We start from the raw sequence: 17,040 nt of genomic DNA, 5'->3' as shown, positions 1-17,040 counted from the left end.
GTTATTGACGTAAACCTCGACGTAACGATACGTCTCTTGAGTCTACGGCTCAGGTGGGCAGTTGTAGTATGACCGTGAGAAAACAACTAATTTATCACTCGCTACAAGTATCTGGAAATTCATCTAATCAGGAATTGGTTATTTGAACTTCAACAAGTGCACAGGTCATATCTTTAACTTTCTTTATTGAGTAAGTGTAACTTATTTGATGTTAGCTAGCTAATAAATACATTAATTGTTTTGAGAAGAAATGTCATAAATTATTCATAGTTGGCTGTAAGCTAACCATCAAACATAGCAACGAAAAGCTGTATTTTTGGTAGCTTTATGTAAAATTTCTCACAACGCATTTTATTAAATTATTTTTCCTTTTTAGGAAGAGGAGATGGCCAAAGGGAAAGGAAAGATAAGCAGCAGCGGTAAAGGAGATGCTTTTGTCACATAATACTTACTTAATGACAAATTCAGTTTTATAGGCTGTGAGTTGTTTCACTTTATTAATATCAAGCTCAGTTTAAGTGTTAATGAGCTCTAGTGATTCCCCATCACAGTCTTTGATAAAAAGAGTTGGTCCTTCCGTTTTAAGATGGCGTAGCTCCAACCCAGCCTCGGTCCCTCAGGTCAAGGAAGAGGGAATGTCCAAGTGATGAAGTTTCCCAGACCGACAGTGATCAGGCTACTCTCCATCAACAGGTGATTTAGGTGATTGAGGCTAAACCCACTGCATTTTTCACTGCATCAAGGCAAACTGAAGTCATTCTCTTTTTTTTTTAAATGTCAGGACAGGGAAGAAAATAATACAACAATGGTTGGCACACCACTACAGCATTCCCAGTCCCCTCTGCAGGACGGTGCTCTTATTACAAATCAACAGGATCAGGCAGTCGGACCACCCTGTCTCACCAAACAAGATGATTTCAAAGAAGAAAGACATGCAGAAGAAACAAATGTGTATGTAACAAATGTGATAGTTAACGCTTTTGAAGGGCAAGAAGAAACCACTGTCACCAGACCCAATAATGATTCTGAGTTGGAGTGCTTTAGAGTACATAATGATAATGTCACCAACAAGAGTGGGATGGAGGAAATAACTCCACAGGAAGGTATTGGATCACCATCTCAAACATGCACTGATCAACTCCTGGTCTTCTTGCCAACCTCTGAAGAGGGTGATGGATCGTGTGCACCTGCTTTGGTGGAGCAACTAGATGCAAAGGATAACTCTCAGTGTAATTTGGAGAGAAACCATGAAACCAGCCAGGAAGACACGTCCAACACATGCATGGCTGATGTCAAGGAAATCACAAAGGAGGCAGAAGCGGGCTTACCGGCCAAAAAAAAGCGAAGGATGGGCATGTGTGGTCTGACAGAGAGGGAGCGGAGTCATTTTTTGCAGACACAAAAGCCTGAAAAAGGGCAGAACAGAATGGAGAGAGTTGAGAAGCAAATTTATAATAGTAACACAGCTGACCTTGCAGCTCAGGAAGAGATTATATCTTCACTCCTCTGTCCATCCTCACCTCTATCCATCCCAGCAGACCGTATCACTGAGCAGAGGAAAGCAGAGATAAAACTTCAGTCCAATATCTGTGGAGGGGATGACAGGTCAGCATCATGTTGTGAGGAATCCAAACTGCATGTTGAATATAAAAAATTTCTATGTTCACAGTTTAATTTTTGGGTTATTGACAAGAAGATTTGCTTCATGTACGAATTAAGTATTGTTAGACTAATTATAGTTTACTTACAGTAGAATTACAGGTTTAAAAATCCACTTGAGTAAAACTGGTTTTAATTTGAAAAATTGGAAATTGCAAAATAAAGTGCACAATTCCTTACTTCCTTCCTTCCTTGCAAACTTCTCTGCCATGGGCTTATGACAAATCAACATCATCTTTAATCTAGGATGTATGCATTTCAACTATAGTTATGTACACTGCTTCAGTAAAAACTCAAGAAGAGTTTAAGTGAAATAACAGACTTAGAAACACTCCAAAACACACAAACATACAACCAATAAGACACTCTATTACAGTAACAGGTCCAAATATAATCTCCTCTTTGATGATAACATTGTTTGTTAACACACAGGGCAGAAACTGAAGTCCACATCGCTGTCACAACCTCAGACAGTACCGGTACCGTGTGTGATCCAGGCTGCTCAGAGGGAAAGAGCTGTGAGGCTGAAGGAGGCACAGAGGCTGGTCCAGAACAAACTAGTGAGCCAAAGTCAGATCAACCCGCACAGGATGAAGTGGAGGAGCATTTGGGGAATCGGGAGCAACAACGGGAACTCGCGGGAAGTACAAGTGAGATTACGACTCAAACACCTGAGACACAACAAACAAGGAAAGAAGGAGAAGATCGGTCGACAGAAGTAGACTGTAGTCCTGCTGTCGGTTTATACACTAACCCAACTCAAAGTGAGGAATCTGAGAAGAAGGATGACAGTGAGGCTTCCTCTCTGCATGTGCATACAGGGACCAAAACAAGATCTGAGGGGAAAGAAAAGATGATGGCTGATGCCGATGTTGGAGTTGAAGCAGAGGGATCTTCATCCACATTCAACCAGCCAGGAGGATTAAACTGTGGCTCCTTTGAGCTTTGTGAAGCTGCAGGGTCACCTGGCTCAGAAAGGAAAGAGAGTGTGAGTGGTGGCTCCAGAACCTAATAACCAAGATTGATAGGGAAAAACACTAGTTTAGTGAAGCTCATAATGTCAGTCAACACGACTAGTAGTAGCCAGTTATCAAAAGAAACTACTAAATATTTGCAGGGTCAAGCCCCTCAAATGTGAATATTTGTTGCTCTTCTCTGTATTTTATCATGAGCAGTTGAATATCTTTGGGTTTTGAACTGTTGGTTGGACAAAACAAGCAATCTGACAATGTTACATTAGGCTCTCTCAATTTGTGATTGGTGTTTTCACTTTTCTCTTACATAGATTACATACATACAGTATCTGTAAGTTTTTATAGACATCTTAGTTCAATGAGTTTAATAAGTATTTAATGGAAAATACTGCAACTAATACTTTGTGAAAGGCCGTTGCTGTCACTCTTACTGCCTTAACAGTTTATTTTGATTTATTTTTGTTGCCAACAGTGTGATCCTGATGATGAACGTGGTCCTTCTACTGAGAACACTGAGCGCACTAAGACCAGGGACACCACTGACCCGTATGGATCTGGAAGCTTAGATTACGTGTCGGACTCGCAGCTGAACACGATTGTACTGATGTAAGGAAGCTGGGGAGAGGGTTTAAAGGTTCCATATTGTAGAAAGTGAGATGCCCATGTTTGTTTTTTTATTTTATTATAAAGCAGGGTAGGTTCTATATTAATACTGTGAACGTATCAAACTGTGCAATCCATGGACAAAATCCATTCAGCCCGTATTCAGAAACTGACCATAAAAACAGGCTATCAGGACTTCTGTAACTTTGTGATGTCACAACAAACCAGTAACCACCCTCACCTATGCCCCCAGCGGGGCCCATCTGGACCCAGTGTCCAGCCTTGCAGGATTTGTTTTTTCTGAGTGTTTACCAGAAATCTGCTGTCTTTATTTGATCACGCAGTAATCGGTCAGCCAATCAGAAGAGAAGCTCAGAGCCTCCAGAGATGTAAAACTACACTGAGATGGTTTTTGGTACTAAAATCCACAAATATATTTTCTTATTTATATCAAAACTTCAAATAAAACACCAGAAAATGTTATAATACGTGACCTTTAAATCCCATAAGCACTTGGTCAATTCAGATAAACATGTTTAATTTTGCCTAATTTTTTATTCTTTATCTTCAAGAGGACATCAATATTTTTAACTAAATTTTTCCTGTGACATAAAGGATGTTACAAGCTTATACACCTCTCTTTTCCTATCCAACTTTTTTACTTTCTCCACATACAGTGAGGAGGTGTTGATGGAGAAGGAGGCAGATGCTGGTTCCTCAGACTGTCATGAAGATGCCACAGACCTGATCTGTGGGCTCATCAGAGAACTCTCCTCTCTAAAGTTAGTAAATTAAATTCTCTTTATCCATTTAATCTGTTTTTGATCCCCCTTTTTTATTCTTTTGTCCTTTTTTCTAACCTCCCCCCTGCATAGAGCACCAGCATGCTTGTCTCTCCTCCCAGAGTTGAACTTTTTACTTGAAATACCATTGGTCAGTTTCAGCCACTTTTCACATTTTTCTGTGTGCTCTGATTGGTTGGAGTGTGTAGTCAGCTCTGTCAGCTGTAGACTGCTTGGCACCTTTTGCAAAGGCCACCACAGGGACACTGCACCTTGTCTGCTGATATAATTCCTTGGTCCATAAATTTTAAGATTTGGGGGAGAAACAAAAATATTAGAAACGACTTGACAATTTGTTGTCACAATGTTTTTTGAGATTTGGATTAAAAAGGAGGAATGTATTTATTTGCTAATTTGAACATGTGGTGGTGAAATACTTATTCTTTGGCTTTTCTCTCACACTCCTCCTCCTCCTACCTATTATAGCCCTCCCCCTTGTCACTCAACCTTTACTGAACACTACTTATTGTAAAAACCTATTCTGGTAAAAAAACAAACAAAAAAAAACATTGAATTGTTCACAGACCTGACAATCAGCATCTGTCCTCTTGTTTCTCTCTCCTAGTCGAAAGGTCATGGCCACACATAGGGAGCTGGAGAACCTACGACGTGGCAGTAAAACTCCAAGGAGCTCCAACCGTTGAGATACCCGCCGTCCTGAGTTTACTGTTGCCCCACTGGTTCATGGGTAATGAAGGCACTTGTGGCCTGATACAAACCTTTAATATTTCATTATGAATCTATTGGAATGTTGAGTTTAATGGCTTTGATGTTTTGGTTCTCCCAAATTAAAGCTTGCTGTTGTCTATTAAGTCAGTAATCTGATATGCAAATATCTGGAATTAATGATTTGTTGAGAGGTTAATCTGCCCTTCATGGCAGGCTTAATTATTCTGTTCAAGATTTTAAAAGAATGGAGAGTGATGACAACACATACAAACGCAGATTTAGTCACTTTAGACATGTATAACTTCTGGCATACAAGAATATTCACAGAAATTTTAACAAAGTTTTTTCACAAAGTGAGAAGAGCTGAAACGGCATTTTTAGAAGAACCACACATACAATATTCAAAATAAAATAACATGCCTCAGGAACATCTCAGAACAAGAACAAGTCACTCATATTTTAAAAAATTTAAAATTTTGACATGGTCACATGATGTTTACATGCTGTGGTTAAGTTATTACTGATAACTGTAGGTCTTATAAAGTTTTGATAGTGTTACAATCCTTCAATGCATGGGCAGGAAATATGAAGTTGGACATCAGTCGGCCACGTTTTAAAAATATGTAAAACAAACATACATTTTCCTTTGAAACATGTTTTTTCTTCTTCTCCCAAACATAATATCTGGCAGTCGTCCTGCTAGATAAAATTACCTCACGAAATCCACCAACTCCAAAACAGACGCTGTCAAAGTAGGCTAGGCCGACAAAAGACCAGCTGCAAAACAACTCCAATCAGACGGCTTCAAGCAAAACACACCAAAGCATGCAAATGAAATCCAAACCAAAACACTCAAAAGCAAAACCACACTAATGCTATTAAACAAAAAAATCACACATAAATAGGATTCCGCCCTCTGTGCAGTGTCTTAAAGCTACCTGCCACCTGCTGGCTCAGCGTCTGGACTTGGCGTACACGGAGCTGTACGCGCTGTCCACCCTCGGACAGAAGCGCTTGGTGTGAGCTTTGGCCCCCGTGGCTCCGCAGAGGGGACACACATACTGCCGCAGATATGGACACAAAACCTCTCCTGCCTGGTTCTTCAGCCAGTGAGATCCGTAAACCAGCTCCGACTCCCCGTTGTGCCTGCAGAAGCTGCAGAACACGCGCTCAGGGGATGGAGGTGTCGCTGGCGGCTCAGGTGTTTTGAAACGAGTCGTCTTAGACGTCTTCTTGCGATCTTTTGGCCCCCGGGATCCCGGAGGTTTTGACACTGGTTTAAAATCCACCGCATCGGGCGTATCATCACGAACGGAGTCTGGTGCTTGCCACAAACCATGAGCCAGGTGCTGTTGAGTAACGGAACCTGGCGCTGCAAATTCACCTGGCGCACAGTTTTCCCCACTGCCACTTTGGATAACTGCATTATTGCGCACAGATACCGAAGTCTTGCACAGATCATCAGATTCCGAGTGCGAGAGGGCTGGCAGTGAGGACTCAGTGGCGGTGTTCCGTGCCAGGATCTCTCTGATTGTGTTCGACAGTCCCATGTAGTCTCTCCAGGGCTGGAAACTGTTGCTGTCGGACTCCATGAAGCGCGGCTGGTGCTGAAAGAGACTCCAAACCATAAGGTTCATTCTAGCACCTTCTCGTTTTTTCGCTTGGTCTGCCAGACTCACCCTAATGAGACGATCGAGTTTTGGTCTTTGGAATAACGATGTAAATGACTGCAGACACACGGCGCCAGGCGCGCATAATAAAGTTGTGATTGGTAATTGAGTACAAGTGGTGATCAAGGACACACTCCCCACGGTGCCTGCAGCCAATCACATGAGCTCATGCAGCAGGCGTGCAGGTCAGTTAACTTCTCAACTTCATCCTCATGCACACTCACACCCCGCTTGCACAGCAAGGTGCCACATAGTTTATCATTTTTTGACTTTTTGTTTTTAATATTAAATCTCATATAAATGATGAGTTAAGGAAAGCAAGTAAAGCAGAGTGTTCAAATAACAATAGATGTAGAGGCTTAGAACTGGAAGTTAGAATCAGACACAAAGGAGGCACCAGATATTACACGTCCCTATAAAGCAGAACATCACCATGTCACCTGCTTTTTACACTAATTAAATTAATACAATAGTCATATTTTAACATAATGACTATACATACAACATTTTGAAAACAAAACAACCCCTCCACCCACCATCCTATCTACCTTTACGCTACATTGTTACCCTCACATGGACAATGTGTCAAGAAAATGTGGTATTTAAAGTGACCTTGTATTTGAATTTTGTATTCTGCTATTTCAGAGCTATTTTTAGGTACAGGATAAAATTCCCACCAGTCATAATATGCCACCATAAGAAAGCTTATTGTATTGGCAATACTTGGTCACAACAGCCAAAATCCATTTATCATCACACTCAAATAGTGCCATGTCAAAATGGAAAAAATACACATATACACATATATTCAGTCTTTATTGATGATTTTAAAAAGAGAAAATATTAAATTTACTGTAGCGACTGCAGTGTATTAAAATGACCAGTCCAGGTGTGGGGCCCGTGGTGTGTGCACTATCCTGTCTGCCCTGCCGTCCCATGTCTCTGACTGGTGATCAACCTCTGTGGCTCTGAAGGACAAGAGGAGTCAAGTAATAACAGCAGTAAAGTAGGAACATAAAAACAAAGTTTGGTCTAACAAGTGCAAATGGAGCTTTACATGTAGGACTCATACAGTGTAAAAATCTCATGCCTTCATATTGACGTTTGCCTTATGAATTAACTGTTAGTGTAAACATTTATGTCAGCTTGTTGGGTCAAACTGGAGCATGTAGAAATTCAACTTATTTGCATGTATAGTGCACACTGTTGGATAAATGTTAACCGAACAGCAACAACAAAACCAGATTGTACTCATTAAATAAAGTAACTGACAAAGAGGGAGCACAGGAATAGAGTATCAGGGCAGACAAAGATTGTAAGAAAAAGCCAGACCTAAAAAACACAATTCATATTTGGCCTATATGATACTGTTGTTGCAGGTCAATATATTCATGATTCAATAACATAACATAATATTGCAGTTAATACTTTGCATTTTTGATGTATAGTTATATTGATCCAGATTGGATCTACAAACACCTGCTGTCAGATTGGGTCTTGACTTACCTGCAGTTGTACGATAGATTGAGGGCAGTGTAGAGCTCAGGAGTGCTCGGAGTTTGAACGCTGACTCTTCCCTGATGTAACGCAGAAAGAGCAGCTGTCGCTGACCCGGTGGACGATGGAGTGACAGGAAGACAACCAGACACGCTGGTGGGCCCCAAACCTGAGAAATCTAGAGTCAGATACAAATGATGCGTTTAGGGCTTTTGGAGTAAAATCATTTCACCACATTAAAAACATCAGCCTCTTACCATTCCACCCCTGCATACTCACTGAGTGCAGTGCTGTCTCTTCTGTTGGCACTTGGTGCTCCTTTACCAAACACAGGTGAGTCACACAAATACTGCTGCTTCATGAGAGAGGCCTTCTGTTGCTCAAAATCACGCCGCTGTAGACAATAAAATACAATTTACACAGTAATAGTAACAGTAACATCCCCCAGCCTAAATCAGAAACGACCTCCAGCATATGACAAAATGATCCAAGCGGTTGTCATACATCCTTTAACAGTCGTCCGTGCTTCATTTTCTTCTCACCTCATGGCTTAGTCGGATGGCAGCGTTGGTGAAGGACTGCCTCTCTCTTTCAAAAGTCCTCCTCTGATGATCGAGCTCTGCCCACCGCACCTGAAGACGTTCCCACTCTTCCAAAAAGTAAGAATCAGCCAGTTCAGAGGGGACAGGTGAGGCAAGGCTGCCCTACAGACAGAAACCAAGGAGTGTGGTTCTAAGTCGGACACTACAAAAAGGTTCATATGAGAAAGTGTGTGTATGGATGATAGAGAATTGTACCTGCAACAGTTGCTGTTGTAATCTGACGAGCTGTTGACTCTCTTTCAGTTCAGTTTCTAGTTGAGCCAACAGCTTGTCATGGTCAGTACCAACACCAGCGTGACCTACTTTCAGGAAACGCCACATGTTCATTGTATTCTTTAGACTTGTGTTTCTCAATCACTGGTTTGGCAAAACTAAATTAAAACTCGCTATGGTCATCATAAAAAGGCACAACAAATTATTGGGTCAATTTAAAGATTGTTATTTGTGAAGTCGGTGTTGACCTTCAGATAGGACGTCGCCCAGGCTCCTCTGCACCTTCCTCCAACTCTGAACCACACCTCCTGTCACATGGTCACCAAGCACTACCTCAGCTTGATCCAACTTTTTGTCTTTGTTTTTTGCCACATCCTGAATATCCACCGAGTCCGACAGCGTCTTTAAAAGGTGAGACTGGTTTGTTATGTTGAATACTTATCTTTGGTTCAGCATTATAACTTTCAAGACTGCGTGGGCGTTGTTGGAAACAGTACTTGACAAAACAACCTTACTACAAGGTTCGTCTAGGGGCTGTGTTAGAGCTTTTGATTCCTTTACACTCATTCCAACTGCTCTGTTGCCATTTTTCATGGTGGCTTAAAGTTTCAATGGATGAACAGCTAAGAAATGAATCTTGTCTTGGGACTGTTTTGTCAATGGCTGTATCCAAGATCAAAAATTAACTTTCAAACTCAGCCTTTAAGCCAAAATGGTCAAAATATCCATAAATGGTCAGGAAAAAAAATGTAAATTTAAACATCTATGTATATGACAACTGGACAAAGTCTGCTGCTGCATCATCGGCTGAGGAAGATTGAGTGATACAGATGATATAAACCTCGAGGTGAGATTATTTATACCTGTCCATTTTAAAATCATCCTTTTCTAATATATTAACGTGGTCTTTAGCAGACCAAAATCCGTTACTAACTGTCACTAGCCTTAGTTAAAGTCTCTCTTCCTTACCTGCTCCATGTCGCCTCTGAGTGCATGAAGTAAAGTGGTGAGGCTGTGGCGCAGCTTCATCGCCTCTCTGAGCTCTGCTTCTCTGCGCTCCAGCATCAGGCGTAGTGCTGCTTCTTCTCGTCTACAAGGCGGAGAGAGCAAGTTAGGATTAGAAGGAGGTGGGGAATGACAGGAAAAGACCAGAAGGGACATGATAATAACAGCCAACCTACTTTGCAGCAGACCTTAATGATCTGATTGGCTGTTCTCGTTTGCTTCGGCCTCCAGGTGGAAAGTTCAACACCTCTATAGCTGTAAAGGAAAATGCAAGGTGGTAAATTTTGAGTGGTTTTAGTAAATGTTTCATCTATCAGCAAATAGCCTTGTGGTTTATTCTGTGGATTAATCTGTGTGTGCCTCACAGGGTCCTCTCTCCTTGTGTCTGTCAGTGAGCTGTGACATTCGCTCCCTCAGTCTGTTGCTGTGCTGCTCTCGACGTCTCAGCTCTGCCTCCTGCTGGTTATTGCGCAACTGCAGACGGGTGCACTGGCAAGCAGAAAAGGAAGCGTTTGGGGGGGAGGTGTTCTGTTAATAATAATATATTCCACAGTGCATGTCATAGGACGTGTACACCTTACTTTTGCCTGCTCACACCTCAGCATGTCCTGGAGCCTGGTCACATGTTCATCCATCTCCTTCAGTTGCTCCTACAAGATACAAGTTAGTTTTTTTCCCCCTAGAAAGTAGCAGCACTATTTCATTCACTTCTTTTTCACTTACTCTGAGTGAGTCTCCCTGCTCTCTGTGCTCCTCCCTGTCAAACCACCAGGAGGCACTGGGAGAGAGCTCATTCAGAGAGTTGGGGCTGGGCTCCCTAAGCAGGTAGTTGCCTGTAGTAGACAAGAGAAGCATGAACAAAGGACAAAACGATGCTGGTAAGTGATGGGAAAGGAAGTTGTATCAAGTTTGAATGGATTGTTTTTCCAACACCACTGGGCTGGAGGTTTTGGATCATGTATCTACATTTCAGGCGAAAGGGGATGTTATTACCTGAGTAGTCCTGGTGTCTTCCAACTTGCCTCTGGACAAACCTGGAAGCCATCTGGATCCCATATTCACATATAAGCAACAAAAGGACAGTTTATTCCCATGCAAATCAAACTGGTTTGCACCTCCACAGGATCTACACAACAGGTGCACTAATATTTCTGCGCAAATATGAACTTTGAATACTGTAAGTGACAAACCTTACTACAGGAACAACTGTTCAGTTCACATGTAGTGGCTCACCTGAGCAGGAAAACTTCCTCAGGCAGCTGCTGCCTCTTTTACTTCCAGGTGATGGCACTTCTGCTAATTACAACTGACACTGGGCTGAAACAAGGAAGCTTCAGGATTTAAAATGATTCAGTCAAACTGCTTCTTACCAAACTTTAACTTGTGCTCAGGTTTCATATTATCTACTTCTTTTTTTTATATAAGGTGGCTTCTGACGGTGTTGTGGGTCATATTTAAAAAATAAATAAATAAAAAGGATGATGGGAGGAGTAAACCTGAGAATCTGTGAGACACACCCAGATTTGGACCTACACACTCAGCTGATTTATAAGATTAGCATTTATCAAATCATCTATGGAGCATGAAACTATTGTATGTCCCAAATTTCACATTATGTCAGCATGTGGTGTCAACCTGTTAAGGGAATTTGAGCTTGCTATTGTCAAGAGCATAAATGGAGCAAACAAAAGATTTTTCCAACACCTTTAGTTTTTCTTAACATATATATTACAAATCAATATCAATAAATCAGTTTGGAAATCCTCCAGGACCATCTCTGGACATGAATAACGACCCAAAGTTGACACATCGTGATTCACACGAATTTACGGTGAGTTAATGTTGCTGCCTGTCTGGAATTATCCTGTAGATTTTTCACAGCGTGGTCATTATTTGTAGTTAAGTACAAAATTATTTGACCAAGTAAATTGAGTCCAGCAGTTTACTGGCCTACTTAACAGACCCAATTCACTTTACTACGGCCAGATTCAGATGATTTTATGCATGAATGATATCATCTGTAAACCGAGGGCTTATGAGTCAAAGTATGAGAAACAGTTGAAAGGTGTTGAAATGATAAAGTGATACTTGAGAAGAATTGTTTTTCCTACGTCATTTGCACAAAGGTTTGATATTCAAAAAAATCACACACACCAATTCTTGTCCAAAAACGTCATTTAATTTCTAAAAGGCTGCCCACAGTAGCAAAGTTAAGAAAGATAAAGGCTAACAGTAGTAAAAGTTTTGGTTGATCCGAGCATGATTCCAGTGTGGAAATTGATTATTGCAACAAGTCACTGCAGCATTTTTCATTAAATACAAACAATATTTGGACGTTTTGAATAACTATGAACATCTGTGTATCTAAAGTGAACATCTATGTATCTAAAGTGATATACATCAAATTTACTACTAGGTTTCACTATCCAAATAGTGTAAGGCCTTGACATGTTTTTTTTAAATTAAAGACAGGAACAGATATAGGCTAATAAAAGCACCCTTAACAGGCTGTTAAATATATACACAAAAATGACTGGATGAACAGTTAATCAACAATCATATGCCCTGCACTGAAAGTGTTAAAAGTCTGTACCGTGTTATTGTACCTCAGAGTAGTAGTAACACATTTACTATTGCCACAAATATATGAGTAGTTTAAGACACCAATCATTTTAGCTCAGAAGCTAGTAGTATGTCTGTTGGCCACATACACAGTTAGTGTTCTGTAAAGACACAACATGAAATACAGTGTATCTATACATATATATGTATGTATATATATATATATATATATATATTATATATATATATACATACATATATATATATATATGCATATATTTAACACAACATGTTCTTATTCTTGAAACAGCACCTGGTTTAAATTAATATTTGATAGTTTCTCCACCTTCCACACAAAATATAAAAGGAAGTTGTACTTTCCGTAGCAAATCACATGGACTGCATTTCACTGACTCGAGACAGACACTGTTAAGTCAGTAAACTGACACGGGGCATGTTAAGCACTAGGTAAACTAAGGACAGCTTAATCATTAGTCAGGCTAGTGTCAATAACAATTTTTTTGAACATGTAGTTTGGCCCTGCTTTAATGTAACAGATGGGTGTTATGAGACCGTTAGTTTTGGCAAACAAGTGGACAAACCCCAACCCCAACCCCACGCCACCCAATTCCAATGTTGCATCATCCCAAGAGGAGCTGATAGATCTACAGAGACATCAAGTAGAAGTGAAGAAAGCCTTCGATGGGGAAATTTGCCAATCCTCTTTGTTTCTTTCTGTTGTAGACAGAAAAACAGAGACAATTGAAGTACAGATTAAAAATGTATCAGTTTCTCAGTTTCAGTGACCTGGTATTGTGCATGCTGGCTCGCTGTTTCAATAGAACCAAGCCATCGTTACTGTTGCTTTTCCTACTGTGACCAGTCAAATTGTCTGTTCCCTGTTCTTATTGGTTTGGGAAGATTGGTGACCTAATTCAATGTATGTAAAGTACAACTATGACTTGATTAAATCTGAATAAACCTCACAATTATAACAACAGTTCAACACTTGTTGCGAGAGATGCAATAAGACTAATAAGTATGATAAGACTAGGAAAGCATCAAACTCATAGAAGCTGGAGCCCTCAAACGCATTTTTGCTTGAGAAATGACTACTGACTAGATTGAAAAATAACAATTTATAATTTAGCAACATAATTGCATCTGACACAATTTGTCAAACAGTCATTTGACTGAAATTAAGCAAATTATTCTGATAATCGGTTAATTATTAAATTATTTAAACAAAAATACCAAATATTTTCTTATTCCAGCTTCTCCAATGTTAGGAGTTGCTGCTTTGTGATGACCATTTTCTGTTATTTTCTGACATTTTCTAGATAAAACGATTCATTGATTTTTGAGAATATGGGACCATCAACTTTATGACATTTTTACTTGAAAATTGACTTAAAGGATTCGACCAAAACTCGATTATCAAAATAGTTGGCAATTAAGTTTCTTTCAGTTGACTAATAGATTAATGGGTTTATCATTGCAGCTCTACTCATGTCAAATATTAAACATTTTACACAAGTTCTTGTGTAGCACCTGCCTGAAATTAGCTGACTGATTTAGTCTAAACTGAATGTGAAGGTGTAATTAATTTCCTCCCTGGTGTAATTAATTGTACAGCTTATCTCCCCAGCTGGTGTGTCAGTGAAGGAAAGAGCAGGCCTACCTCAGAACAGGGAGCAGGACTTGGGAGGTCTGAAGGGATTATCACTGGAGGGGACCCCGACCAGGAGAGGGTCCTTGGAGGCATTTTGCAGACAGAAGTTTCTCAGCTCAGCAGCAGCCTGGGACACCTGCAGAGCCAGACATAAGATGATGGCCCGCGCGTGTGCGTGTGTGCGTGTGCATATGTGTGTGTGTGTGTGTGTGTGTGTGTGTGCGCGCACAAAAAGCCTATCACATGTACAGTATTTGTAATGCCCCAGCTGGCCTGCTGTCAAACTCTATTACTACCCATTCTCATTCTCTCCTTCTCGTACACTGACTAACTGGCACCTTTTTGCATATAATTTGCAAGCAACGGCGCAATACACGAATGGGTGCGTCCACTACGTTACTTGAATGAAATATTAAGCTGTTTCCTTTAGATAACTAACACTACGAAGTTTAACTTTTATAAACGTATCACTTCTGTGGGTCCGCTGACACTTTAAAGTGGTTACGACTTCCCAAAACAGACAGTGACAGCCGTTAAACACGGAAGAAGCTTGTTCGCTCATAGCTGTCGTTTAGTCAACCCCAAACCAGTTTATGTGTCACATGTGTAACTTGTTGGACCAATTCGTTGAACCTAAGATGTAGGGGTCCACTCTGTGTCATTTCTGTAACCGTTTGTCTCCGCCATTCAACAGTGGACTAGCTCAGTCTTCCGTGTTTGTGTGTCAGTGTTGAGGGGTTCGTACCTTGATCCTCCGGATACTGGCCTCTAACCGGAGCTGCTTCACGGCCCTCTGAGCGATAATTAAATTGTTGCTGGCATTGTTGTTGGACATGACGACGGCTGTCGGCAGAGAGGAGTTGACGGCTGCTATAGATGAACGGCCACTACCGAGCGGAAATTAACCCCAACTTCCCTAAACCCGAGTGGGAAACTTTGGTCACTCAGTGCCCCACCCCTTCTGTGCCAGCGAGCCATTCTATTGGGCTCTAGGTCTGTCAATCAAAAAGTGAAGCTGAAGCCGCGCCCCTGCACACACTGGCCATTATTTTGAGTTTCCTAGAGAGCAAAGCAGCAAAGTTTACTGTGACCTTCAGCCACAGCACAATGATTGTTCACCACCTCATTTAGCTTACACCCGTTTAAACAATTTTAAGTAAAAAAGTTAAATATGAGGGTAAATTTTGTGCTGTTAATCATTACATGCTAAAGCGGTCATGGTTTTATAGAAACTCATACCACCAGACAGACAGGCAGGTAGGTAGGAGAGGGTGAGTAAAACCACATAATTTGGATGCAAGCTGATGTCATGTTTTATCCAGAATGAGGAACAGCAATATCAGTAATACCCCTGTTGCAAATTACATTTATTATTGTTATGAACAGTGGGTGTAATATTGTGTGTGTTATTGTGAAAGGGAAATAAATATGTCATGATTTATGAGGTGAATCATTACCAGGCAACTTAAATATATCTTATGTACCACCATATTGTTAACCAAACAAGAGACAAAAGACAATTGTCAGTGGTAAATAACAAAAATTCTATTTAAATTCTCAGATCACTGCACACATGCACACAACAGCAGCAGAGTGGCAAATATAATCACATTATTTTAACATTGCCTTTCAGTGTGATAAGTATATCAGATAGTTAGCCAGGCATGGTTTCATGTCTGTGCAATAATGATAAATAAAATACATTTTCTTGCACAGAAGGACAGGATTTGAAAAGGTTTTCCTGTGAAAAATACATCTGACATACCGAGTTGTAAGGAAAATGGTTTCAGCCCAACATTTTCCCTAGTTCATGTGAGTTCATGTCAGAAGTTGTTGAGACATTTCACTCTATAAACCTCATGGTGGCAGCAGAGGAAAACTCAGGGGATCATCAAAGTCATTAGTTGTCCCTTTGGAGGAAACATTTCATTGGCTTCACGGTGTTGTAGATCAGACCTAATTGTGTTGAATCTTATACTAGTACATATAAGATATACATTACATATACATTTCTATACCACCTTATATATACATTTCCATATCACCTTTTTTCTGTCATGAAATGGACGAGAGGAATTATGTTTTCTTTTTTACTTCTGCAATACCTTGTCATATTTTAAGAGTTTGTTGTATTGTGACATTTTTCTTTACTGCACGCTCTGTATTTACTTTTGTATGTTGCTATCACTGTGAGGCATTTGGTGTGAATTAGGGACAAACTGACTGTCACAAACCTGTGAACATAACACTTCTTGTTTGTCAGACATCCTATTCTTTGGAGGACATATGACTTTACTGTTGGGTGCCTATACAAGAACTCTCCTTGAGGAATAAAATACAGAAATTGTATGGTACTCTGTGAATGAGGCGTTTATTCGCTTTGAAACTGAAAAAATCCTTATGGTGGCAGAGATGTAGTGACTGATGGATTCATCTACTTTAAATGTGTTAAGTGTTTTTTAGTGAATTACATGTTAGTGTTGTGTGCCACCATATACTTGATAATTGCGGCTGTAACTCTTTCAAAGAAGGTGCATCAGCAACTATAGATGAACTCTAATGCGAACCTCTCTTTTGTATCTATACAAGAAAGCTTTAGGCCAAATGCCCACTAGATGCTTGTTTTGTTGGAGGACAACTCATGATATCAGGATACACCACAGTGGCCACTGTTCCACACGTTCAAACACTCAGACAATTAAACAAGGCTGTTCTGGGCTTTACACAGCACAATACTAAAAACTCTGGGACACCCAAATTGGCCCACGTGTAGTTTGGTGCGCACCTAATGAGCAATGCACCAAGGCCAGAGGAATAGAGAAATCTGCTCTGGATGTAAGAAACAGTGAATAAATAAAATCATGTACAACACACTTTACTTGTAAGGTACCTTTTGTGCAGATCTCTACATTCCAGTTGCCTGTTGGTAGTTCCCAAGATTGGTTTTAAAGGGCCGGTTTTTGCCTCCCTCAAAGTGTTTATGTAGCTGTTCACAAAGGTGAGGCAAGCAGGTGTGGTGGGAAGGATGTTCTGAAGCTATAGGACCAACAAGCAGGCCTGATAAAGTGTACT

General features: G+C 40.5%; 4 protein-coding genes across 6 annotated transcripts; 1 reads left to right on the top strand and 3 right to left on the bottom strand.

Annotated features, from left to right (window-relative positions):
- Nucleotides 1–29: 29 nt before the first annotated feature.
- Nucleotides 30–4,903, top strand: LOC130166302 (uncharacterized). Of its 3 annotated transcripts, XM_056371833.1 has the most exons (9): nt 30–164; nt 377–419; nt 587–693; nt 782–1,605; nt 2,092–2,309; nt 2,481–2,647; nt 3,106–3,239; nt 3,914–4,018; nt 4,644–4,903. In XM_056371833.1, exons 2-9 carry the CDS (start codon nt 386–388, stop codon nt 4,720–4,722), a joined length of 1,668 nt encoding a protein of 555 aa, XP_056227808.1. In that variant the 5' UTR covers nt 30–164; nt 377–385; the 3' UTR covers nt 4,723–4,903. The 3 variants fall into 3 exon arrangements, with proteins under 3 accessions (XP_056227808.1, XP_056227806.1, XP_056227807.1); XM_056371831.1 differs by having other exon boundaries at nt 2,092–2,647; XM_056371832.1 differs by having other exon boundaries at nt 31–190; nt 2,092–2,647.
- Nucleotides 4,904–5,012: 109 nt separating this feature from the next.
- Nucleotides 5,013–6,581, bottom strand: nanos3 (nanos homolog 3). Its single transcript, XM_056371844.1, has one exon. It carries the CDS (start codon nt 6,382–6,384, stop codon nt 5,701–5,703), a length of 684 nt encoding a protein of 227 aa, XP_056227819.1. The 5' UTR covers nt 6,385–6,581; the 3' UTR covers nt 5,013–5,700.
- Nucleotides 6,582–7,236: 655 nt separating this feature from the next.
- On the bottom strand, nt 7,237–10,841 carry si:ch211-286b5.4 (afadin- and alpha-actinin-binding protein). The gene is made up of 11 exons (XM_056371840.1): nt 10,458–10,841; nt 10,316–10,384; nt 10,100–10,223; nt 9,911–9,989; nt 9,699–9,819; nt 8,978–9,131; nt 8,712–8,815; nt 8,457–8,618; nt 8,194–8,308; nt 7,924–8,092; nt 7,237–7,385 (listed from the first exon to the last, which is right to left on the bottom strand). Exons 1-11 carry the CDS (start codon nt 10,587–10,589, stop codon nt 7,289–7,291), a joined length of 1,326 nt encoding a protein of 441 aa, XP_056227815.1. The 5' UTR covers nt 10,590–10,841; the 3' UTR covers nt 7,237–7,288.
- A 1,050-nt stretch (nt 10,842–11,891) lies between these two features.
- Nucleotides 11,892–14,891, bottom strand: si:ch211-286b5.5 (uncharacterized protein LOC100003596 homolog). The gene is made up of 3 exons (XM_056371848.1): nt 14,714–14,891; nt 13,978–14,104; nt 11,892–13,031 (listed from the first exon to the last, which is right to left on the bottom strand). Exons 1-2 carry the CDS (start codon nt 14,801–14,803, stop codon nt 13,979–13,981), a joined length of 216 nt encoding a protein of 71 aa, XP_056227823.1. The 5' UTR covers nt 14,804–14,891; the 3' UTR covers nt 11,892–13,031; nt 13,978.
- Between the last annotated feature and the right edge of the window lie 2,149 nt (nt 14,892–17,040).

This window comes from Seriola aureovittata, chromosome 3 (genome assembly GCF_021018895.1).
Source record: "Seriola aureovittata isolate HTS-2021-v1 ecotype China chromosome 3, ASM2101889v1, whole genome shotgun sequence".
Taxonomy (NCBI): Eukaryota; Metazoa; Chordata; class Actinopteri; order Carangiformes; family Carangidae; genus Seriola; species Seriola aureovittata.
The sequence above is the reverse complement of the archived record's forward strand: the minus strand, read 5'-3'. Positions and strand labels throughout refer to the sequence as shown.